The sequence below is a fragment of the Branchiostoma floridae genome, chromosome 5 (genome assembly GCF_000003815.2).
Source record: "Branchiostoma floridae strain S238N-H82 chromosome 5, Bfl_VNyyK, whole genome shotgun sequence".
In the NCBI taxonomy this organism is placed as follows: Eukaryota; Metazoa; Chordata; class Leptocardii; order Amphioxiformes; family Branchiostomatidae; genus Branchiostoma; species Branchiostoma floridae.
This window is the reverse complement of record NC_049983.1, coordinates 23,866,294-23,890,422: the sequence shown is the minus strand read 5'-3', so window position 1 is coordinate 23,890,422 and position 24,129 is coordinate 23,866,294. Positions and strand designations below refer to the sequence as shown.

The following is a 24,129-nucleotide window of genomic DNA, read 5'->3' as shown; positions in this document are numbered from 1 at the left end:
TTTTTGTGTGTGTTATTGATTGTATTTTGTTAGTTATGCCGTTCACATAAGCTTTCAACTTGAGTACGGCACCACTGTGTGTGTGTTTTGCATTTTCTTTAACAAAAAAATGTAATGATATACAGCAAAAAATTTGATTCACCATGGCATTTACTGTAAACTGTACATAAGTCAATCACCTTTTAGACCGTCGGATGATCCTAAACGTGGGACGGTTGGTCGGTTGGTAGTTTACGGAGGTGACAGAATACACGGTGTTGTACTCTATAGAAATGGACTGACACAGGTCACCGATATACTGGATATGTATAAATCAGGGTGGAGACAAGAACTGTGCCTTCATCTTCAACCTATGCATGTGGCACACTTGGATATAAGGCTTTTATATTCAAGTTAAAGCCACTAGAGGCATAGCACAAACTCTTATAAAAACAGCAAAGGATGTTTTCGTACAACTTATGGAAAGGAAATCGAAGTAAGTAAGATGAAAAGCTTTTGGTCAGTTTGTTTTGCATAATGTCTACCCTATCAAAATCTGCAAGGACATCAAATCCCAAATCCAAAATTAATTGGTAGCACCTGTTGAAAACAAAATAGCTAGGACTGGCTTCGAAGCATGTTTCAACGTTTGCCACCTCGACAGAAATATTGGAAGTTCTGTTGGAAATGTATATTAAAGCACCTAAGCTGTTGCAATCGGTCAGTGGTAGTGATAGAATGACCTAAAAGTATGTTTTTTAAAATCTTTTTTATTCAAACATTTAAACTGTAATACAATATGACAAAGAGGTAGCGCACTCAAGTGCAAGACTTATTTTGACGCTACCCCTTACATAAAAATGCATACATATTTTACAGAGAGAGAAATCAAGTACAAATGAAAAGCAAAGGAAGATCACATTTGACAGATAACAAGAAAGGATAAACGCAAGTCCAGTTTCCCTCCCAATGATGAAATAATTGGATACATTACAAAAAAATGCGAGGACAACTGTGTTTTTCAAAAACGCTTAGTTTAGCAGTGATGAAGTTTTGGGTTCTTAATAGAATATTGGAGTTGTCAACAGATGAATATAAAGGACTACCACGGAGTAAAAGAGTAAAAGTATGTTTGCATGTACGGGGCTCACCGAGCAACGTTGTATCGTGTGTGGCGTGTTAGTATTACTGCAATTAATCACTGAAGACAAGATGGTTAGTGTCACTGCAATTCAGCACCAGTGACGGTACTGTTAGTATGACTGCAATTCAGCACCAGGGATGGTACTGTTAGTGTGACTGCAATTCAGCACCAGGGACGGCACTGCTAGTGTGACTGCAATTCAGCACCAGGGACGGCACTGCTAGTGTGACTGCAATTCAGCACAAGGGACGGTACTGTTTGTGTGACTGCAATTCAGCACTAGTGACGGTACTGTCACTGTGGCTGAAATTCAGCACCAGAGACAACACTGTTAGTGTGACTGCAATTCAGAACCAGGGACGGCACTGTTTGTGTGACTGCAATTCAGCACCAGTGACGGTACTGTTAGTGTGGCTGCAATTCAGCACCAGAGACAACACTGTTATTGTAACAGCAATTCCGCACTAGGGACGGTACTGTTAGTGTGACTGCAATTCAGCACTAGAGGCGGTACTATTAGTGTGATTGCAATTTAGCACCAGGGACAGTACTGTTAGCATAATTGCAATTTAGCACCAGGGACGGTACAGCAAGTGTAAGTGCAATTGAGCACTAAGGACGGTACTGTTAGTGTGACTGCAATTCAGAACCAGGGACGTAACTGTTAGTGTGACTGCAATTCAACACCAGGGACGGAACTGTTTGTGTGACTGCAATTCAGCACCAGGGGCGGTTCTGTTAGTGTGACTGCAATTCCGCACCAGGGAAGGTACTGTTAGTGTGACTGCAATTCAGCACCAGGGACGGTTCTGTTAGTGTGACTGCAATTCAGCACCAGGGACGGTACTGTTAGTGTGACTGCAATTCAGCACCAGGGACGGTACTGTTAGGGTGACTGCAATTCAGCACCAGGGGCGGTTCTGTTAGTGTGACTGCAATTCCGCACCAGGGACGGTACTGTTATTGTGACTGCAATTTAGCACCGGGGCGATACAGTTAGTGAGACTGCAATTCAGCACCAGGGATGATACTGTTAGTGTGACTGCAATTCAGCACCAGGGACGGTACTTTGAGTGTGACTGCATTTCAGCAATAGGGACGGTACTGTTAGCATGACTGCAATTCAGAACCAGGGAAAGTACTATTAGTGTTACTGCAATTCAGCACCAGGGAGTCGAGGTTGAACTATTAGTGTGATTGCAATTCAGCATCAGCGACAGTACTGTTAGTGTGACTGCAACTTAGCCCAAGGGACGGTACTGTTAGAGTGACTGCAATTCAGCACCAGGGACGGCACTGTTAGTGTGACTGCAATTCAGCACCAGGGGCGGTACTGTTATTAATACTGCAATTCAGCACCATGGATGGTACTGTTAGTGTGATTGTAATTCAGCACAGCAACTTTCCTATCTATAGGCCATTGGTAAGCTACACTTATGTCTGTAGAACGTTGCACGTGCCAAACGCAGCATCCCTATTTCAAAGGGCTCCAACAGAGATATTTACTAAAAGAGTGTGAAAATAGCACAGCTTTCTGACCACGATGACAAGCCAAACTACTTTTATACAGTTTTAACGTTTCGCTGATGGCTGTCTATTCAAATAGCCGGAAAATGCTGAAGCCTCTTTCTGCAGTGATGACAGACCAAGCCAATGTTTCAGTTACGATGTTTATTGAAACGTTTCTCTTTCATTGCAAGAATTGAGGGAAATGTTACCACTTTGTACTAATGTTCTTCTTTTAGAAAGCATTACATTTAAATTATATTTCTAAAATAATGTGAACAACCATGATTTGCGCACAGGTACCAAAGGTTAGCGTGTAGAATGAAAGCAAACTGTTAGTCTTCTATGAACAATACCAAAATCAACTGGCTATTACATCTCTGTCTACATTTATACAAATTATATACATATTCACATGGCACAGATATAGATCACTTCAATTTTTCAGTCATTTTCTAACTATAAAAACATTTATACAATGCAAAAAGTATTACATACAGATGATTGAATGAATATGTCCTTCGCTATGTACAAAACAGCAAGAAATTTTACACCACATCTTTCACATGTGCTTTGTAAAGCTTTGGTATACTAATGAGACTCACTTATAATTATCTCATTTAGGCATACAGTCCTAAATTACTTTTAGAAATGTTTGACATCTTATGTCTATATGGCAACGGCTGTGTCCTATCATTACAGGAGACCTAAGATAAGCCTGTCTTCCTACAAAGGTGGTTTTTCAAAGCCAGCTTTTTCCATCACGTCCACTGCTGTCCCCTGACCTCTACAGATCTGCTGCTCCAGCCGGGATACCGCAGGCCTGCAGGAAGGTGCGGTGGGATTCCTCACAGTACCGGGACTCCACCAGCTCCCGGGATCCCGCTTGAACTTAGCAGCTTTCTTGAACTCTGCGTCACTGCTTGAGGACATCCTTGATTTCTTTTGCCCATCTCTTTGCGTCTCCTGCAGTATCAAAGTAGTTCACGTTCGTCTTCACAATGGCGCGTTTGTGCACTGAGTTTCTTCTTAGCAATCAGGTCACTGATTATCTCTGCCAGGTCGGTTTTGTCGGAGATGAGGACGGGGATGCCCGCCATGATGGCCTCCAGGCCGAGCAGTCCGAACGGCTCGGAGCGGGACGGCATCAGGACCAGGTCATCATGTCATCTCATGTGTTCCGTACGGCAAGAGGGTGGAGTTGAGCTTGTAGCTGTTCAGGTTATCTTCCAGGATCTTCTTGCTTGTCTCGACACAATCCTCACTGATGCCGCGCACGCACAGCCGGACGTTCTTGATCCTCTCTCCAACTTCTCCCATGGTCTGTGCTACGAGGTCATGACCTTTCAATTTCTCCACGTTCCTCACCCTGCCGATGGACAAAACGACCTTCTGCTGTCCCCCAGGTCTCACTTTGGTGGCTCGGAACATCTCAGGTGGCTACAGTACACACCTCTACTGAACTGCCGTGATGCCACAGACCTGCAGGAAGGTGCGGTGGGATTCCTCCCAGTACCTGGACTCCACCAGCTCCTGCTTGAACTGGGCAGCTTTCTCGAACTCCGAGTCAGTGTTCTTGAGGATGTCCACGATCCTGTCTGCCCACCTACTTACGTCTCCCGCTGGATCGGTGTCGTTTACATTTGTCTCGACGATGACACGTTTGTGGTCCGCGTGGAGCTTCCCCTGTTCGATCAGGTCGAGGATCATCTCTGCCAGGCCAGTCTTGTCGGAAATGAGGACGGGGATGCCCGCCGCGATGGCCTCCAGGCCGACAAGTCCGAACGGTTCGGAGCGGGACGGCATGAGGACCAGGTGGGCTGTCATCATGTCGTTCCTGATGTCCTCCTGTGTCCCGTACGGCCGGAGGATTGGATTCAGGTAGCCACTTTTCTCTAGGATCTTCTTGATCGCCTCGAAGTCACCTTCGTTGATGCCGCGCACGCACCACCGGGCGTTCTTGATCACCTTCACCACTTCTCTCATGGTCAGAGCTATGAGGTCATGACCTTTCAGCTTCTCCACCTTCCGCACTCTGCCGATGGACAGGACGACTTTCTGCTCTCCTTCGGGTCTTACATTGATGGTCAGGAACATCTTGGATGGCTTTGGGAGGAAGATGTGGTGGCTCTGTGGTTTCTTCTCTCCTTTGTACTTGGTGTCAAAGTCATCGTAAATCCGTTTACCCACTGAGAAAGCTGCCTTTGCATTATTAGACTTATCCAGCATGTCCGCCACTTTCTCTCCAGCCTTCATGGCCTTCCGACCTCCCTTGTAGTAATCTGTATCCTCGGGTAGGACGTGGTTGATCGTCACAAGGTCTGCCTGTGGATAGCGTTGATCCCAGATGTTTCGTGCTGCCGTATCTGTGATGTCTGCGTGGCCGATGATGCAGGTGACGTCTTTGGGGAGGTCTGGAAAGTGGACACTGTGGTAGTAGGTCAGCCAGTCTAAAGTTGGCTCGGTCTTACCCATAAAATCTGGCCCAATCAGCTGAACACCGTCTCTGTCGGCTGCCTCCTGGTCTTGTTTCGGCACAAGCAGGGCTGTGCAGTACACGACTGCGTTTGCTTCGAACAGCATTTGGCCTACCTGACAGTTGACAGTAGAAATCCCTCCCTTGGAGGTCCCATACTCGTCGTTGATCAGCAACACTTTCGGTACTTTAAGACCTGTAGGAAGGTAAAAACAAAGACTGATATCAAAGAATATTATAATAATTATTCTGCAAGAAAATTAAAGACATAAATAGATATGTATTGCATAAATCCTTACAGATAGTAATGAACAGATGTTGTCTTAGAATCAGTGTAGAAATCTGAACTTACATTAATACACAATGTCTGTTGACTGATCACACCCTAATAATTTACTGGTTTCAAACACTGTAAACACAAGTATTTTAAGGAAAAGTACAAAGAAGATATTAAAACAGTTTATGTCGACAGTATACTTATTTCCCTCATATAACTGTTCTGCCATCTGCTATAGATACATGTACGTCATTAGTCATACATCCATATGATTACCTTGAAGACTCATAGTACCTTTGGTTCTGCTTCCATGTGGAGTCGTGGTAATCTGATGAGAGGTCTGTGACTTTGAATGACTGTCTTGCTCTCCACCTCCGCTGGGCGGTGCTGCTGCACCTAGGGGACAAGAAACAGATGCCAAAATGCACAATTATACCTCATGCGCTGCTCAACAATACTTTCTTGCACCTGACTCTGTCGTTATTGAAATGATTATACAATACTATTAGATTACCTTACTCACATCTTGTATAACTTAAAACGTAAAACTGTGAGTACCATTACATTTATTCTAACAATTAGATAAGACATACCTGAGCTCTCAAGCTCTGGATCCTCATCCCTACTCAGCAGTTCGCTGACCTCTTCTGTGAACTTAAGTATTGGATGGGCAACTGGAACGCCTTTTGCTGTTGCCTCGCTGATCTCCTCCATGTCATAGGAGTAAAATTCCTCCCTGTGCTCTTTTAGTGCACGAGCGCTGAGCACCTTCTCTACTGTGCCTGTTCCCGGGCTGCACTCATAGAGCACATCAGCGATGATGTTCTCCAGCTGCTGCAGCATCTTGCCACACTGCACCTTGTCATCCTGTGCACTCCGGACACAGATGTTGACTGCACGGCCGTCCGGAGAGAGTTTGATCAGACCTTCCACATTCCTGTCCATAGACTTGGCACCATTTCTCCAGAGCGACGGGCGATACTTCAGCTCCCTCATCAGGCAGGTCTGCACTCGGGGAAAGAACCCGGAGGAGAACATGTCGGTTGAGCCAGCACACTGGACCTGCTTCCCAAAGTAGACCACATTCGGCTCTTGTGTGGACTTCCACACCTTGTCGGGCATAATTTGTTTCAGCAGCCCTGGGATGATGTAGGTCTCTTGGTCAAAAGTATGGCAAAGTTGGAACTCTTGCAGAAGGGTGATCATCAGATCTACATCAGCAACGTCTTGGAACACTTCCTGGATTTCCGCCCTGGTGACGTAGTCCCGACTTGTCCTGAGTCGGTGGGGGATGGGAAAGTCGTCTGGTGCCATGATTCGGCCGAAGACGTCTGTGCCGAGCCAGTTGGGCTTCAGGACAAGGATGGGATCACAGGTGTCCGGGCTAATAAACAGAATCTGTGTGTGAAACAAACAAACATGTTAAAATGGCATATATCATTGCTAACACTTAACTTTATTGTGTCTCTATTCACTATAGACATGAATGTGATATTGTGGCAGAGTAATTACATATGTGTACTGTACCTCTCCCACATGGTGCAAGTATCTTGTAGATTTTTCAAGGAAGTCCTCAGTCACAAGTTCGTAAAATCTCTTGACTTCATCCACGTAGACAGGCCACCTCATTACAGGACACTTGGGGCCAATCTTCTCACACCACTGCGGTAGATGTTCCATTATCTTGGCACAAAGACGAGGCATGTCTTGTTGGTGCTGTAAAATTGGGACAATCAATGTACAATTTGAAAATTTGGTTTCCTTACCATTATAACACTTTAATCACACAGCTTACTAAGCTTACTACAAACAGGTTGTCACAGAAATATCTTTTAGTAAGTTTTGGTGATACTTTATGTTACATACCCAGATAGTATCATAAGGCAAGACCCAGCAAGCATTTATGGGGCCTTGGCTATAACTTTTTTCCAGACAACTCACTGGCCTCAATTTGTACCACTATGCCAGTCCACATGTGTAGATAGAAAGTTACAATAAACATAGTCCGCTCAAAAATCAGTGTTCCTGGTCGTCAATCGTAGTCAACAAAGAATTACATTGAGTCAGGGAACACAACACAACACTTTACTCTCAGTTCCAAATAGAGGGTCAAGAAGGAGAAATACATGTCGTTCACCTGTTGTACCTATCATTCCCTCTGTTCTCAATAGAGGAGCCAAGAAAAGGGTTGGTGCACTAGTACTGTACTCAAGGTGTGTATTACACCTCACATTTCATTGTTGAAAATGTTGTTGTTTTCTTTGTTCTGGACTGAGTAACCATACCCAATGACATTTACATGTAGTAATAGTTGCATTCATATTTGAGCTATTCTCTCTTTTTGCATCCAGGGAGAGGAGTTGGCGGGGCTGAGTTGCAAGGGTCTGTAACTAGGATAGTCTTAATAAACTTTCACGTAAAGTCAGAAATTGTTGATTCTGATACCTAAAGCTTAAGGCCTCAAGTGCCACACATCATATTTACATCGCAATGTGCTTACTTGAAGCAAATCCTCTCTTATCCTGACCAGCATTTTCTTCAGTCGGTCCATCTCAGGTGTCCCAGTCTTCCTACAGTCCATCAGGATCACTTCATCTGCAATACGGAGGTGGTCTTTGTACTCCACTTTCATCGCCTGAACAACAAGGGCCGCTCGACGTTGTCCTGATTGTATCGAAGGAATGTGATATCATATCTTCAATTGTATGAATAATATACAATACATTGCCAGCTGAAGGTTCCATATTTTGAACAGCACGAAGAGCTATTGCTACTACATGAATCTTTATTAAGCTTGAAGGTTTAATCTTACCTGTTGTTAACGCCACCTGGTCTGCATGGCTGGCCACCAAGATGACGTCAGGCTGCCGGTTCGGGTTGCAGGACTTGATGAAGCACAACCACCAGTGGACCTGCAAATAAACACCCATTATCAAATTAAGCGTCACATCATTGATATTTTGCTTCCATTATATGACATCCTGCTTGAAAAGACAGGTTAAGTTCATCAGAAAACTTGCTTACCCAAACAATGAATATACAGAACAGAACAGACGCTAAACCGGGGAGTGAGTGAGTGAGTGAGCTGCAAAATAATATATTAATACCAACCCAGGCATGTTAATTAACAGGAGTAACATTTCACAAGTCATTCTGGCAGTGGTAGCATAGGGTAGCATGACTAAAGAAAGGCGGATACAGTCAAACCTGTCTTGAGCAACCACTCAAGGGACTAAGCAAAACTGGTTGTTGAGGACAGGTGGTTGCTCCCAACAAGTTGGTTAGTTGGCGAAAAAAAAATAAATGATACGGTTTACATGATATACACCTTAAAGTTTCAGTTAGTTTCCAGGAAACATATCTATAAGAGATGCACACTCCATGTTGTGATGTAAACAAATTTCAAGAAACCATTGTTTAACAATCAGAGCTGAGTTTGTCTAACAATCAAACATGGTTTATTTTGTAGTTGTCTGTTTCCTTGAACAGCACAAACAAGTGCCTTCAATTTCTCTACGTCAAGTATATTAAAATTCTCACTGATAATCATTTGCATGGTGCACATTGTTAATATTCTTGACTGATATTCACTTACATAAGGAAAAGAACTTAGAAGTCCAGGTAACTGTGCCCACATAATTCCGCATATAAAATGGCTCCTAGCTGCTGTCAATCAATTTTGGTTGGTGAGGTCAGGTTGAATTCCCCTTTGGGACTGTAAAATAGTGGTTGCTAGTGGGGGAAGACAGGTGGTTGCTGGGAGGGGGTCTTAACTATGTAAAATGGAAGGAACTGTTACAATGTGTCCTCTGTCGGCAGGTGGTTGCCTGTGCCAGGTGGTTGCTCGGACAGGTTTCACTGTAGTTTAACTTCTTAGCAAGCTCATAACTACAATTGGCATAATTTAATTGAAAATTTTGGTAACTTCAGAACCACATCTGTCAAAATGGATGGAAAACAACCAAATTTGGCTACCCGTTGTTCATTGGTCTCGCTGTCATCCGTGATGTTGTACAGCACAATGAAGACGGTGTTCTCTGCATCCATGAACATACTGTGGGTCACCGCGTACTCCGCCTGGCCAGCAAAGTCCCACACGCTGACCTCCCCCACCCCTGGAACATGGAAGGTTTCTATGTCCACCCCTGGGGTGGGGTCATGAGGTTGACTCACTGGCCGTCGGGAGAGTCTTTGGATCAGTGCAGACAGCAAGCCCTGGTGTGTAAGATGCAGGTGTCATTACTGGTATATACAATAGATATGGAATTACTAAGTAATATACTATACATTTTTTGTCAAATAACCAGTGCAGGGCAACATATTAGAATAGTAATCACACATCATGCCTTGCTCTTTGAGGATTAAGGATTAAACAGGATTTGAACGATCATTACTAAGGTAAATGTTACGTGCCTTTGTGAGACTTCGTTTCAGAGTGGACTTCCCAGTTGCCTCCTTCCCTCCTATAAATACCTTAAACCTCTTGAACTTCACCCCGCCTGACTGCTGCATCAACTCGTGGTAGGTCTTCTCTTGTTTCACCTGTTTGTCCAGGTTCTGGGAGAACAGAAATCTGATGTTTTATTATAAGTGGTTCATTATCATGGACAGTCTTCCCACAAAGCAACAGAGTAGCTGGTAGCAAATACATGTAACATTCTGAGTGTGCACATAAACACACACTTACTCTTATCCTGCTGCCAGTGATCAGAGTGCATCAGATAGAGGCACCAAATGACTGTACCCTATGGAATGGAAAAGTGTTGTGGGCTACTTAGTGATTTACCTTCCAGCGCCGTTGAGTCTCAGGATCCCTTGCATAATCCAAGGGAGTCTTCCCCTCCTGTAAAGTTAACATGAAAGATGCATTTTGATATCTTGCTGTTACAAACCAATCTCTCATAGTCTATTCAGGCTGAAGCAGGCAACAAATCAGCTTGCCAACTAACAAACTTAAGTAAGCAAAAATCACAGCAATGTCTCTTGTGAAAAATGTGTGATTGGGTGGAGTAATCTACAACGCATTGGACTTACGACTTCCATCACTTCACTCAGGTAAAAATGAGTACCTAATTTTGTAAGGGTGAGGACGGGTACTATTCATAGAAAAAATATGACAAAGGTTAGTTGAAACAAATGTAAATCACATTATCTTTGGTCGTAATATCAGCTCCAGAACGAATCAGAAGCTCACAAGTCCCGGTGTGGCCCCTGGCAGCAGCCAGATGCAGAGGTGTGGACTCGAACTGTACAGAGAAAAGTGATAAAGGTGGTCTGTGTAACACGAAATGTCTTTCCCTGTTCAGGTTCATTCATGAAGAGGTCGACCAGGTGGTAATGGTATCTTTATTGTTGCATTTTGTCAAAAATGTGTCATCACTGTAAAGAGAGAAAAATAGATATCACACCGTAATTTTTTTTATTTGTTAATTCAAACGATCTGCATTAGTCAGTACAATGTAAATACAAAAGACTGGTGACGTTCAGTCGAAAATTTGGGTGAGTCAAATTTTTGTGCTGGATATTACAGTTTAACTAGTTCAATAATGACATCTATATATACCAACACAGATGAACTTTCAAGTTAAGTAAATTCAATGTATCGCTAGTCTTCCTGGAGTCATAAGACAAACATGTTACATAAAATAACACAGTACATTGAGACTATTTCCACCTTAACCAATTGTTTGCAAAATGTAACCCATAACATTGGGCGACACGTTCAGGTCTTGTTACTTGGTAACCATTATGTAAAAAAGAAACTTCAGAATCTGTAATGCCTTTAGTGGTAAAATATGGAAGACTCATTCATGTAGCATATGCTAGACCACACTGACTTGATTTGATTTGATGGGTGACACCCACACACGTGACTCGGTAAGTGAAAGTAAAACAGTAAATTCGTGGGGGAAGTTTGTACAAATGAAACTGTCAATTTGAAAACAGATCATTTCACTACTTTGTAATACAGTTGTGAACCTAATAATAATAACCTTTATTGCAAAGTCATGCCCGAGGGCCAATCGCATACAAAGTAAAGCAGTAGTGGTATACGTATACATAATCATACTTAACAAAGAAGGAAAACGACAATTAAGATAAATCAAAAGGGAATAACGTCTAATCTAAATCTATATTTTCTACTTATTAATAAGCTATTTGATGTGTTTGACTTCTTTTCCATATGCCGTAGGAGATGAATTGTCTAACATTTTCATATATAAAGGGGTTGGACAACTTAAGCAAGAAGATTGATTTTTATTGGTCGGTGAGGTGATAAAAGCTTGGGAAAGTTTTGCAAATTTTAAGAAAAAGTTTGTTTCTTTCGGAAATGTAATGTGAACATTGACAAATGAAATGTAGTTCATCTTCCACTGCTTTCCCTTAAACAGTATTTACATGTGATTATTGTTCTGTCGTCAACGGGCAGTTTTTTTGTTCCTGCCCCTCTCTATTTCTTGTGAATAAGCACTTATCCTTATTCTACATAACGCGGATATGTGTGTGCCAGGGGGAAGTCCCGGAGCAGGGTACAAGACTCTCATACAAAAGAAACTCAGTGACAAAATGCATTTTTACAAGTCATTTACACCTGCTCCAGAACTAAGCGTCAAGGTTATCTCTGAATGAGACTTGTTGGAAGGGATAATTAGTAGATTGATATTAATGTTGTGAGTATTGTGACAGGGGTACCATGGGCACCTTTGTCCAGGTACAGGTCAGTAGAAAGGAGGGCAGGGTTATACATTTGTAGCTACTTACCTCGTCCCTTGCTTCCAGTTTAGCCCCATTTTTTATCAGAAGCTCTGTTACCTCAGTCTGCCCGTACTCGCTGGCCACATGCAGGGATGTCTGGTTTCCCTGGATAGAACAACAGTTTGGACAGTAACCGGTTACAACATGACTGCCAAGAGACAAGTATACTGTCATAAAATGCTATGCAGGGTTCTCCTCAGAATCTTTTAGTATAGTGGAGGGGCTGGCAAAATTAACCCGAACCAACGTGCTACGCTTTCATGAAAATGTGTTCATTTTGCATGACAGAGGATGTCAAATACTACAAGTATAATAAATTGTTGTGATTCCTTTGTTGTGAAGTGTCAAAACCACTAATTGTTTTGCCCATTCACAAGTTTTTGCAGACAATGCCAAATGGAAAAGTGATGCCACTTGGCACAAAAATCTGTGAATTTTCATTAATTTTAGCAAAACTAACCAGGAAAATAGGGAAGAAACACACTAGATTTCAAAAATAGTATAGTGGAGCTGGGCTAGGAGTATAGTGGAGGGCCTCCCTTATTCCATCCTTTGGGGAGAACTATGAAAAAGTGCAAACGTGGACTGAAATGAATACGTCAAATATAATTTTTGTTCATCACTTCAAATGTTAGAGATCATATCAAAAGTATTTCTAATTATTGGTTTGATAAGATAAGGTAGATGGCAGAGAGTACTTAACTTAGTATTTGTTTTCTTCTGTGTAAAATTTTAAATGTGGGCCTTTGAAGCATGCAGCAGAGGTTAGCGCATGGGGAGTGCGAAAAGAACCTAATATGATAAAAAGGTCACAATCTTCTGCACCAAAGGCTGCGTGCATACATTGTAGATGATAGTACATAATGGAATAGTCATTCATGTAGCCTTAGCATTACGTTTACTTTATTACAACACTGACTTGGATGACATCCACATGCACAACTGGCTAGTAGGTGAAAGTCAAAAAACGCAGAAGTGTGACTGTCCATTTTTAACATTTGAAACAGGGCCTGGTGCTTTTACTATTATTCTGCAATATTGCGATGTTTGGGAATGATTATGTACATTATGCACATTCAAGTAGTAAGTCTATGTGTGTTGGTCGGGAAGCCACAGAAGGAATATTTATTCATTTATTTATAGAATATGAAAAAACACTTAGTGACAAAATGCCTTTATATACAAGTTATTTAAACTTACCTTACTCCAGAACAATAGCGTCAATTTATCTCTGAAGGAGACTTTTTCTTGGAAGGGATCATTTAATTTAGTAGATGACTATCAATGTTGTGAGTGTTGTGACATCATCATGGTCACCATTGTCCAGGTACAGGTCAGGAGAAATTAGAGCAGGGTTACAGCTACTTACCTCGTCCCTGGCCTCCAGATCAGCCCCTTTTTTTATCAGAAACTCTGCTACCTCAGTCTGCCCGCACCTGCTGGCCACATGCAGGGATGTCCGGTCAGACTGGATAGAACAACAGTTGGGACAATAACTGGTTACTGTCTGGACAGAGACAAATAAACTAACTGCACAAACGTGCTTAAATTAGATAAATTGACGTCTAACCTCTGGAAGACAGGGAACAACAGATGCTAAACCAGATAGTGATTGAGTGTGCGTGAGATTATGATAATTTAAAAAAAAAGATTGATTTCAAAGTATATTGTAATTTGGTACCTTTCTTCTTGTGAATAAGGGCATATCTTGTGGTAGCAATACCAAACTAAGCTATGTCCATCATTGTGACAAGTTTAACCTCGCTGTAAAAGTCATGCCTGAATGCTATCAGTATGCACTTTCACTTTTCACTTTTCACTTTATTTATTTTACCAGTAATTACATGTTATGTGAATATCAGTGGCATTGTGCCATGTCACATTCAATTTCACGTTGGTCTTGAATTCCTTAAGTTAAGACTTGATGGTGTTTTGAGATAAACCATGTGCCAGGCACGGTAAATCTCATCTTTGGGTGTGTCTGAAATAATTGTTTGTTGACAGCAAATTTCTGCATATAAGAGATGCTCTCACTCTAAATCATGTCATATCTTACAAGTCTGCAGTTTCCTGTTACAATTACATAATTATTTCTAACACTGTTGAATACAGTTGGCAGTTTGGCTCGAATTACTTAGTGACATTTTTTTGTAACATGGTACATTGAAATAATTTTTCAGCAGTTGACATATCATCAAGTTTAAGGCAATCAATGGTCAATATTGAGAACAGTATGCACCACAATATATTGTGCAGATAAAAAAGCCAATTGAAAATAACTTGTTGCTGCTAGTTTGTTACCATCCCATCAAAATGCTAATCACATTAATTAACATTGATATATCAGAACTCCCACCTTTAGTTTGATCAATGCAATATCAGTACCCTTACCCATTCCCAGCCTCCCTTAGTGTTGACATCCACCCCAGCCTCCAGCCCCCTCCTCACAGTCTGCACATCACCTTCTCTCACAGCCCAGAAGAACTCGTTCAGGTCCATCTCTGGGGGCAACACAGAATGGACAACATGTTAGGCAGGGTGGGTGTCCAGATGTCTTGTTTGCTTTTTTACAAACAGATCTGGATCATAGAAATAAATTAGTAATACTTAAAAAATGATATTGACAATGCTGTTAAGTTACTGATGACACTGTCTAATTATGTACTTGAGAAAATGAGACGGTCAAACTGCTGTTCAAAGTTTAACAGTCAATGCACAAGACAATACTCATAAAAATCCAGTAGCCAGTGATTTGATCTGGTACATGATGGGGTTGACATGCAAATACAACATGATGACTCAGGTAAAGGACTGTACAATATTCAGTAGAGTGTGGGATGGAGGGGAAAATTGTCTTCGGGGGAAGCGAAGGGAAAACCATTTAGCCAGCTGGGAGCCTACGTCAGGACCATGTCTTCACTTTGTTTGAAAATATACAATCTTTATTGACACGACAAAAGTACAGCGACTTTCGTAAGGTCTACATGTATAACAACTACTTACAGTACAACTAAACACACATATATGGATATCTATAGGTATGACTAAATCAACATATAGGGTCTAGCATGTCATTAACACTATTAGTTCTACGGTATAAACATTCGTGGATATATTTGCCTACTTGTACACAGTGAGGGTTATCGCCTCCCAGAATGTAGTTGAATTTATCTATCGAACAGAGAGTAGCAAATTCTTTAGAACAAGCGGAAAGTAATGTGAACAGCTCTGTGCGTTTATCATTATATCGAGAACAATCCATAACAAAGTGACGTTCGTCTTCGATCTCATTTGGGCAAAATGGACAAAACCTCTGGTCACGGGGAATTTTAGTATATCTTCCGGCTTCTATATTTAGTTTGTGACTACTGATTCTCATCTTTGTAATTGCTCTACGAAGTTCGAAACTGTGTACATTCAAAAGATACTTCTTTTGTCCGTATCTTTCCTTTAGCGTAGAATAAATGCAAAGTTTTGAGTTATTCTGGATAGAAGAATGCCATTCTTGTATGTATATATCCTGTAAGCGGAGTCGTAATTGGTCGGTTAGCATATTAACATGATACAACCTCGGGTTTGTCCATACATGTCCAAAACCATTATAGTTGAGAATGTCAGTTACGTGATTTGTCCAGTCGTATTCGCCGGAAAGTAAAACATCATATGCTTCACGTAGTAAAGAATCTTCGGGTAAGTTTGCTAGACGGTGCCAGTATTTAATTAATTGTATCTCAGCATTGATCGAAATGGGAAAGGTTCCTAACTCACCACGGATGCCGTCATTTGATGATTTCGCATGTACTCCGAGTAAAAATTTTTGGAAACTCATGTCAATGGTGTCAAATTCTGGGATACTAGTATGTGAAGGAAGTCGTATATTTTCAATTGCGAAGTTGTCATTTTCTAATTTCATTCCTGATGCCAGTGACAATAGTCTATCCTTGTCTGATCTTTTCTTAAAATGGATGACGTAAGTATGAGTGAGGTCCGAAGACACACTCTTCCTAACAGTTGCTGGGAGACCTCCCTCTAGATGGAGTTTGTTTAAAAAGGAAGAGAAAACAGTTTTGGGTGAAGATTCTGGAATTTGTTTTGATACAATAATTTTGATTGCTTTAGAAGTTTGGTCAAAACATGTGAGTTCGGCTCCGTACAGTAAAATAGGCAGTACAAACTTGTTGAAAAGGCTCATTCCTAGGTGAATTGGAATGTTCTTTTCTGAGAATAAAAGTGACTTTAGTTTGAATAAAGCTCTCATGGCTTTATTCTTTAAATATTTCCTGGCTGCTTTAAACTTTCCCGAAGAAGTCAGGGGAATACCAAGGTAAGTATAACTGTCGGTTACTAGTATTTCTTTGCCATATATATAGAATTTGTTTGATAATCTCTTAATAGAACCTTTTGTAAAAACCAGTACTTTCGTTTTAGATACATTAACCCTTAATTTCCATTTGTTGCAATAAGATTCCAGGTTATTGATACAATTCTGAAGCCCCTCTTTCGACAATGAGATCAAGGCTAAGTCATCTGCCCAAGATAAACAGTTGAGTGATTTAGAATTCAAAATTGCGGCGTCACATGTATCAGCAAAGCATTGAGGTAGGTCGTTAATAAAAATATTGAATAATAATGGACTGAGATTGCAGCCTTGTCTTACTCCGCATGTGGAAACAAAGGGGCTTGACAAACCATTTTGTAGTCTGACAGTATAGTTCACATGGAGGTACATGGATTGCAATACATTGAAGAATTTCCCACCAACACCAAGATTTAACAATTTGTAGAATAAACCGTCCCGCCATACACTGTCAAAAGCTTTCTTCATGTCAACAAAGCAAACATATAATTTCCCTCTCTTTTTTTCAATATATTTCTCAATAAGAGCTTTCAGGATAAATACATTGTCAGAGGTTCGGCACTTTCTTCTGAATCCGAATTGAGTGTCCGCTAGCAGACAATTGCTTTCAACGAATTTCTGTAAGCGAGTATTTAAAAGGAATGTGAACAATTTGGACAGACAGCTTGAGATGGCGATTCCTCTATAATTATCTACGTTAGATTTGTCGCCAGATTTAAAAATTGGTGTAAGGATACTTGTGGTCCAGTTAGATGGAAATTTGTTGTTGGAAAGGATTGTATTAAAGAGAATGACCAGTGGTTCGCATATCTTTTCTGCCCCATATTTTAACATCTCGTTTGAAATAGAGTCAATACCACATGCTTTTCCAGATTTTAGTGATTTCAAACCAGTCATAATTTCTGGTGTCGTGAAAGGGTAATCTAATGAATTTTGGGCGTTTTTATCTAAATGTTTAAGAGAATCAGTGACACTTTTTTCAAAAGAACTGTCAAATTCATTGTTTTTTACCAGATTATTTAATCCTTGAAAGTGTTCTATCCATTCTTTACTTGTGATATTAGGATCTATGTTACCGTTATATTTTGTGCCGTTTACTTCCTTGTCAAGAGTATTGAACAATGACCAAAATTGTTTGGGGTTTTTCTCATTTAATGTTTCTAGATCACGTAATAGATTGGCTTTATAATTCCGTTTAGAATGTTTGATAATTTTTTTGTACTCTTTCAAGGCTGTGAAATACTTCGTTCTGGTTTCTTGTTTCCATGGTTCTTTCCTCAGTTCTAAAGATAATCTTTTTACCCTTTGACGTAGGGACCAACAATTTTGATCAAACCAAATTTTGTTCTTTTTGATTTGTGTCTTTCTATTGTTTTGTATCTTACGTCTTATTCTAAGAGAGCTTTTGGAAACATCTAATAAAATTTCAGTGAAGCTTGATACGGCCTCCTCTGACGAGTGAAATGTTTTGTTGCAGAAATCTCTCAGTTTTGAATGCGTGTCTTTGTTGTTTATAGTATCTAAATATAATTGTTTTGATTCGTCAGTCCAAATGAATTGTGTTGGTTTAGGATTATAACATTGGCTATCCTCCTTCAGGACTAGAGGAGAGTGCTTTGCAGACAATGAGAAAGAGATGTGACAGTGATCGGAAAATGGCGATATAGAATTAACATTCATGTATTGTATATCGGTTAACATCGACCTTTGAGTGATGCAGTAGTCCACAACACTTGAACCATTATAATGATAACATGTAAAATCACCTTTTAGATCCCCCGCGAATCTGCCATTCAAGATGGTCAAATCAGCCGACGAGCACAATTCTATAAGGCGTTTACCGTAATTGTTTACTTTAGAATCTCTATTATTCCTTTTCTTTGTATCTAAAACATCTTTTGTCAGGGGGTCATCCGGGGAATCAATACTAAAATAGGTTTCCAAAACAGATCCTGTTCTAGCATTGAAATCCCCTAGGATGATTATGTCACCAAGATTGGAGAATTTGCAGATATCAATGGATAATGTATCAAATGGGTCGACTTGTATGGACTTTGAGGATTCGGGAGGGATATAAATGTTGCAAAGGTATAGGTCTTTTTCGAGTCCAAAGAATTTTTTGTCAAGTTTGCACCAAATGCTGTCGACTGAACTACTCTCTAATTTTGTAATCCCCTTTCTGAACGAACTTTTGAAAATAGTCGCAACCCCACCCGAATTACGTTTTGCCCTCTTATTCCTACATCTATTACTACTAAACAAACTATACCCTGGGAACTGAAAATCTACATAATTGTCTGCCCAGGTTTCCTGTATACAGACAATATCACTATTTCTAAAGTAATTACAAAACTCTACATCGCTAAACTTTTTCTTAACACTGCCTTGGATATTCCAACTTGAAAAAACTAGCGCAGATTTTTTCTCCATGTCCTTGAAATTAAAGATATTGAAGGTGTAGATACAGCTACAAGAAGTAAGACTTATACTATATTATTATATCAGTAAACAAGTATTCAGATATTACCTTGAAGGTGGTGTAGAATCATATGAGTATTAAGATATAAGAATGTTCCAAACTTTACGGAGTCGGTGTCCTAGCTGTCTCCACTGTGGGCTGGGATGTCCGTTCTTGCCAGCTTTCCACCAGGCGGGCCTAACGACTTGTCCGGTACCGCTGGCCGTGTCCCCGCTCCTCGTCGTCGGTCCAAGCTGGCCGGGAACTCCGATGTTAGCTCCCTTCGACAAGCCAGGTGCAGCTTGTCCTGTTCCAACCGCTGTGTTCCTATGTGCTTGTTTCACGGTGGGCGGCTGGTAAGGTGGCTTCCTAGACCTCGTGACTGGAACTGGAACAGGGCGCGGAAAAGAAGGTCCGTTTTGCCACCTCATGGGCGTCCGCTGGTTGACACTGGCAGGAAGACGGGCGGCCTGTGTATCTGTCCAGGCGGGAGACTGTCTCACGGCCCCGGTCCCGGATGCCGGGTACAAGGTTCGCTTGACGTCCGACACAAGCATCTTGGTGCCGCTATTAGGATCCAGGTGGATCTGGTCGGGGAGGTACAGATGCATATGAAGTAGGTCCAGGGAAATTTTGAAATCTTGACCCTCTGAAATGCCACTTTCTACATTTTGATGGACAAATTTTGCTGGTAGGCTAAGCTTCTCTAAGGATGGCCATTCCCCAGCTCAAGAAGTAATTCAATGGCCCTCCCCCATAAAAATATTTTTTACCAGCCATCCCCCTGGTAAATATTGTACAATCCCTAAGACCATACCTGGACTGTAGTCTTAGTTAGCAGACAAGTATTTCTGGGATCCCTGGTGGTGTTCAGGTGTCAGTCATATTGGCTCAAAAGACAAGCAATATCCCAAATTACAACATGGCGGCCTGATTGCCACATCAGCAAGCAAACAGGTACAAACATGCAGACTGGGACTTTGACCTTTCATCACCCGATGCATGGTCACAGTCCACATGGGAGCCACTTCAACTCAGGGGTGAATATTTGTATATTAAGTATCGATCTTCAAAACTTGTTTTGAATATTGCTGACACATTAAGCCAGGGATCAGTTAACATTTACTGACAAACTTCTGCCTTATGCAAAAATAATACGCACACACGAACGCACACACTCACTTTCAGTGTCACTCACTCCAAAGCATAGTTCATTTGTAGAAACTCTGGGAAAATACTGGAGTAACACACCCTACAGAGATACTCCCTGTGAGGCTGTGTGTATCTTCCCTTTTTTCCGTAGTCAGAGGGTACCTAATGTTTGCTTTGGAGGATATATATCCGAAAGCTTTCCTTATGGCCATTTAGAGATTCCAATGTGTTTCTCTTGAGTTTCATGGTAATCAATCACTCCTAGAAGGAGAGCATAGCAGACAACAGGCTGACAGGTCCTTGTGTGTCTGTGAGTGGAGCAATGGACCGATCCCAAAGCCCCGCCCCTTGTTCGATCATGCTCTATTTTGAACACCTCCGTCAAAAAAAGCGCTTGTCGGACAGAACTGGCTGCCACCGCTGTTTAGCTGATAATAATGACTGACTTCGGTTTAGCTTTTTTGACCCTGAAATCCTCTCAGACTGGGCCGAAAAAAAATGCCCTGACTTCTTTGTTGAAGGCTACATCCACTGGGCACAGTCGTTTGAGGAGGGGGCTGCAAAATTGAAGTAAGGGCATTATAATTTCAATCAAAGCAAAAGCGGGAGGCACCGCATATCATTACCTTGTTGGTGGACAGGAGTGCCCGGTTTCTGACATACGGTCGATGCACGTGAAAACTAGGGTACATCTATTTGTGACTCGGTTTCTACTGCGTTTGTTGCATTCATAACAGCTGCATTAATGTTCATTATAAAGTCGAAATCAAGAAGAGAGCAGCTCAGGTACTCGTGGAGAGGGAGCTTGTATTACGAACCAACTAATGCGACACTTCTACAAAGTCTGCCAGTGCATAGTTCCATATCTTGCTCTACACGTGCATCCTGCCCACCATCAATGTAATGCTATGCAGTGGCTCTCGCCCACAATACCTATACTCGGTGGGTGCAGCCTTTGACAAAGAATAGCATAGCATTTTTCTTTGGCCATTCATGTTCAACTGGGGCTATTTTTGACGGAGGTGTTCGAAATAGAATAGGGGGTTCCATCTTGTTCTATTTGTTCGATATGACGTTCGATCGGGATCGGTCCATTGGTCATGGATATCAGCTATGTTTTCCATGAGGTTTCACATGTGTGTCCTTCAGTCACACATTAAAATCAGAATAGAAAAGTGTCCCAGTATGTTTCTACTGTATGATAAATACATTAACTTTTAGTTTTACTCAACTTTCACCCACTCTCACTCAGTCAGCATCAAATAAACCCACAAAGAGCTACTAGTACTAGTTCAAGACACTCCAGGTTTTTAATACTAGTAACAGAAGTTCTTAACAAGCAGGAGACATAACTATAATATTGTACTGAGGCTTTGATCCCTCAAAAATCCTTGAATTCTGAAAATTCAGTATAGAGGCTAATCCCAGTATAGGGGGCTTCTACCTGATAAAACTTTCAAATATGCTAGCTAGAAAACTAACGTTTTGGAATGTATGGTTACTAGTACATACATTTGAGACCGCGTCTGTTATAACTGTAATCTGATACCTAGAGCTGCATTACAATGTGAACCAGACAGTCAACAAAACTTTGGTGTGAATAAAGCAATGGATGTGTAAGAAGAGTCTCCTTATTCAGTAACATGTAATTTACAACTTAAGTTGAAAGCACATTGATGGTGCATCTAATTTATAAGATTGGCAACTTACCATTGAATACAGCCAGCACAAAATGCACTTGGAGTCACAATTTTTAAGTTGGATCCCATCCCTCAAGAATCCATTCCAGAGCACACACCAGATTCCTGTCATTGTCGATCTCGATGACCTTGAAGTCTTCCGGGATGACTTTGATGTTCCTGCAGAATCCAGGTAGGTGAGAGGAGAGATGACAGGGGATGCTACACTCCCCGTGGAGCCAGACAGTGTGTTCCTCCGCACTGCTGATCAAGTCCTGGTCGTCTGTACGGATTGTGTCCTCCATGTTGGGTTGTGTGCTGCAGCTGTTGTGTCTGAGCTTAACACTTCTTGACTGATTAGTATGGAGCTGCAAAACAGGGAAAAAGAGAATCTCATAAGACATTGTAAGGTCACTTGAAACTCTTGAGTTTCTTTTTGGCTAATAGAACTGTAAGGCTGAAATTTCAAATACAATTAGCAAACAAGCTTAATGTAGCGTACATCAAAATGACTGGACCAATACATGCAAAACACTTTTTTTCCATAGTCTACCAAAAATCACTGCTTAAGTGCATCCAAGCAAACCATACATACAACAAGCTATTCAATTTTGCGGTTAATTGTAGCCAGCCCACTCTAATTCAACGTTAAATGTTTTGGTAATTTACTTATGAAGCAGAAATGGTTGCTTTCATTCTACATAGCATGTTATTAATGATGAATTCATTCATAATATCAATCATTAATTAAGCTATAAGGTATCTCGGTTGGCTAAATTGGCATTTTGACCTTCCACTGTTTTCTTATTAACGAATTAAGAACGAATGGAGCCGTAACGAATGTTGATAGATGGGCATTAAAGAATTCTAAATCTGATTTTTGGGGGCCAAATTGATGACGTCATTATTTTTATTGGCTCTGATATTATTTTTTTCTATGACAAAATGCAGCACTTTGGTACATACCACTGTAATGAAACTTCGTTTTTCGTTGCATAATGATGAAGGCTACAAACTCACCGTTGCACAAACTGATATCTACTAACGATCTGTAGTTATTAAGAATTGAATTTTTTTAATTAGATGAAAACAAACATTTTCTAATTACTACAGATCATTAGTAGATATCAGTTTGCGCAACCGTGAGTTTGTAGCTTTCATCATTATGCAACGAAAAACGAAGTTTCATTACAGTGGTATGTACCAAAGTGCTGTATTTTATCATAGAAAAAAATAATATCAGAGGTAATAAAACTGATGACGTCATCAATTTGGCCCCCCAAAAATCAGATTTAGAATTCTTTAATGCCCATCTATCAACATTCGTTACGACTCCATTCTTTCTTAATTCATTAATAAGAAAACAGTGGAAGGTCAAAATGCCAATTAAGCCAACCGAGATACCTTAATTATTGTTAAAGGGCTCCTGAGAATTATACACAAACCAGATTCAGACAATAATTTCAACATGGCGTATTCTGCATCACCCATGGTCCCAGCCCACCTGCAGGTTGGATCGCCCTGGCTCCTTAAAACCCGTGGTTGGTAACTCGGGAGATAAATTTACATGGTGTTGTAATCTATATAATCCGACTGACGGAGGCCACCTGTATCGTTGGGACAACAACTGTTTACAAGTCAGGACCTTCTCCTTTGAGTTCGACCTGTGCATGTGCACTTGGACTCATGAATGAGCTTATAAATACATGTATATTAAGCCCTTTTTACAATCACAGAGATCAGAATGCATGTGCGGCAGGGCTCAAAATACTCAGACACCCAAAATTGGAGCTATTCACACAATTTTTTTCTGTGGGTACACATAATCTCTATCCTATCAAAATCTGCAAGCAATTAATTAATTCCTAATTAATCCGTACTAGTATCTCTAGACTGAGTTCATTTCATTTAATTTCTAAAATTCAATCACTAGTTTTGTTACTCAAGATTTACCGTTAACTGCAAACAAATGATATAAAAGTATAGCGCCAATTTTGACTCATCTTGGTGGCATTTATATCAAGAACTGGTGAATTGGGTGAAAAATTCAGGTGTCTGTCATAGTGGCTCAAAAAACAGGACAATCCAAAATTCCAACATGGCTGACTGACTGCCACATCAGCAAGCAAAATGCAGGTACAAACATGCAGACCAGGCCTGGGAAATTTTGAAATGTTGACCCTCTGAAATGTCACTTTCAACAATTTTTAATCAAAAAATTTTGCTGGTACAGTGGAAGCCAGTTAATTGCACAATGGATTAATGCACACTCCTGTTAACTGAACGGAATCCCAAAATCCCAAACCAGTGCGGTCCAGCTAGAACCAGCCGGATAATTACACGAA

The 24,129-nt window shown here is 41.0% G+C and overlaps 1 protein-coding gene across 1 annotated transcript in view; it reads right to left on the bottom strand.

The window, feature by feature from the left end:
- Positions 1 to 3,519: 3,519 nt before the first annotated feature.
- Positions 3,520 to 24,129, bottom strand: part of LOC118416325 (death-associated protein kinase dapk-1-like) — a 75,595-nt gene continuing 54,985 nt past the window's right edge. Inside the window, exon 10 of the mRNA XM_035821416.1 lies at positions 3,520 to 5,301. Coding sequence (XP_035677309.1) covers positions 4,085 to 5,301 — 1,217 coding nt within the window. The 3' untranslated portion in view covers positions 3,520 to 4,084. The remainder of the gene's footprint in view (positions 5,302 to 24,129) is intronic.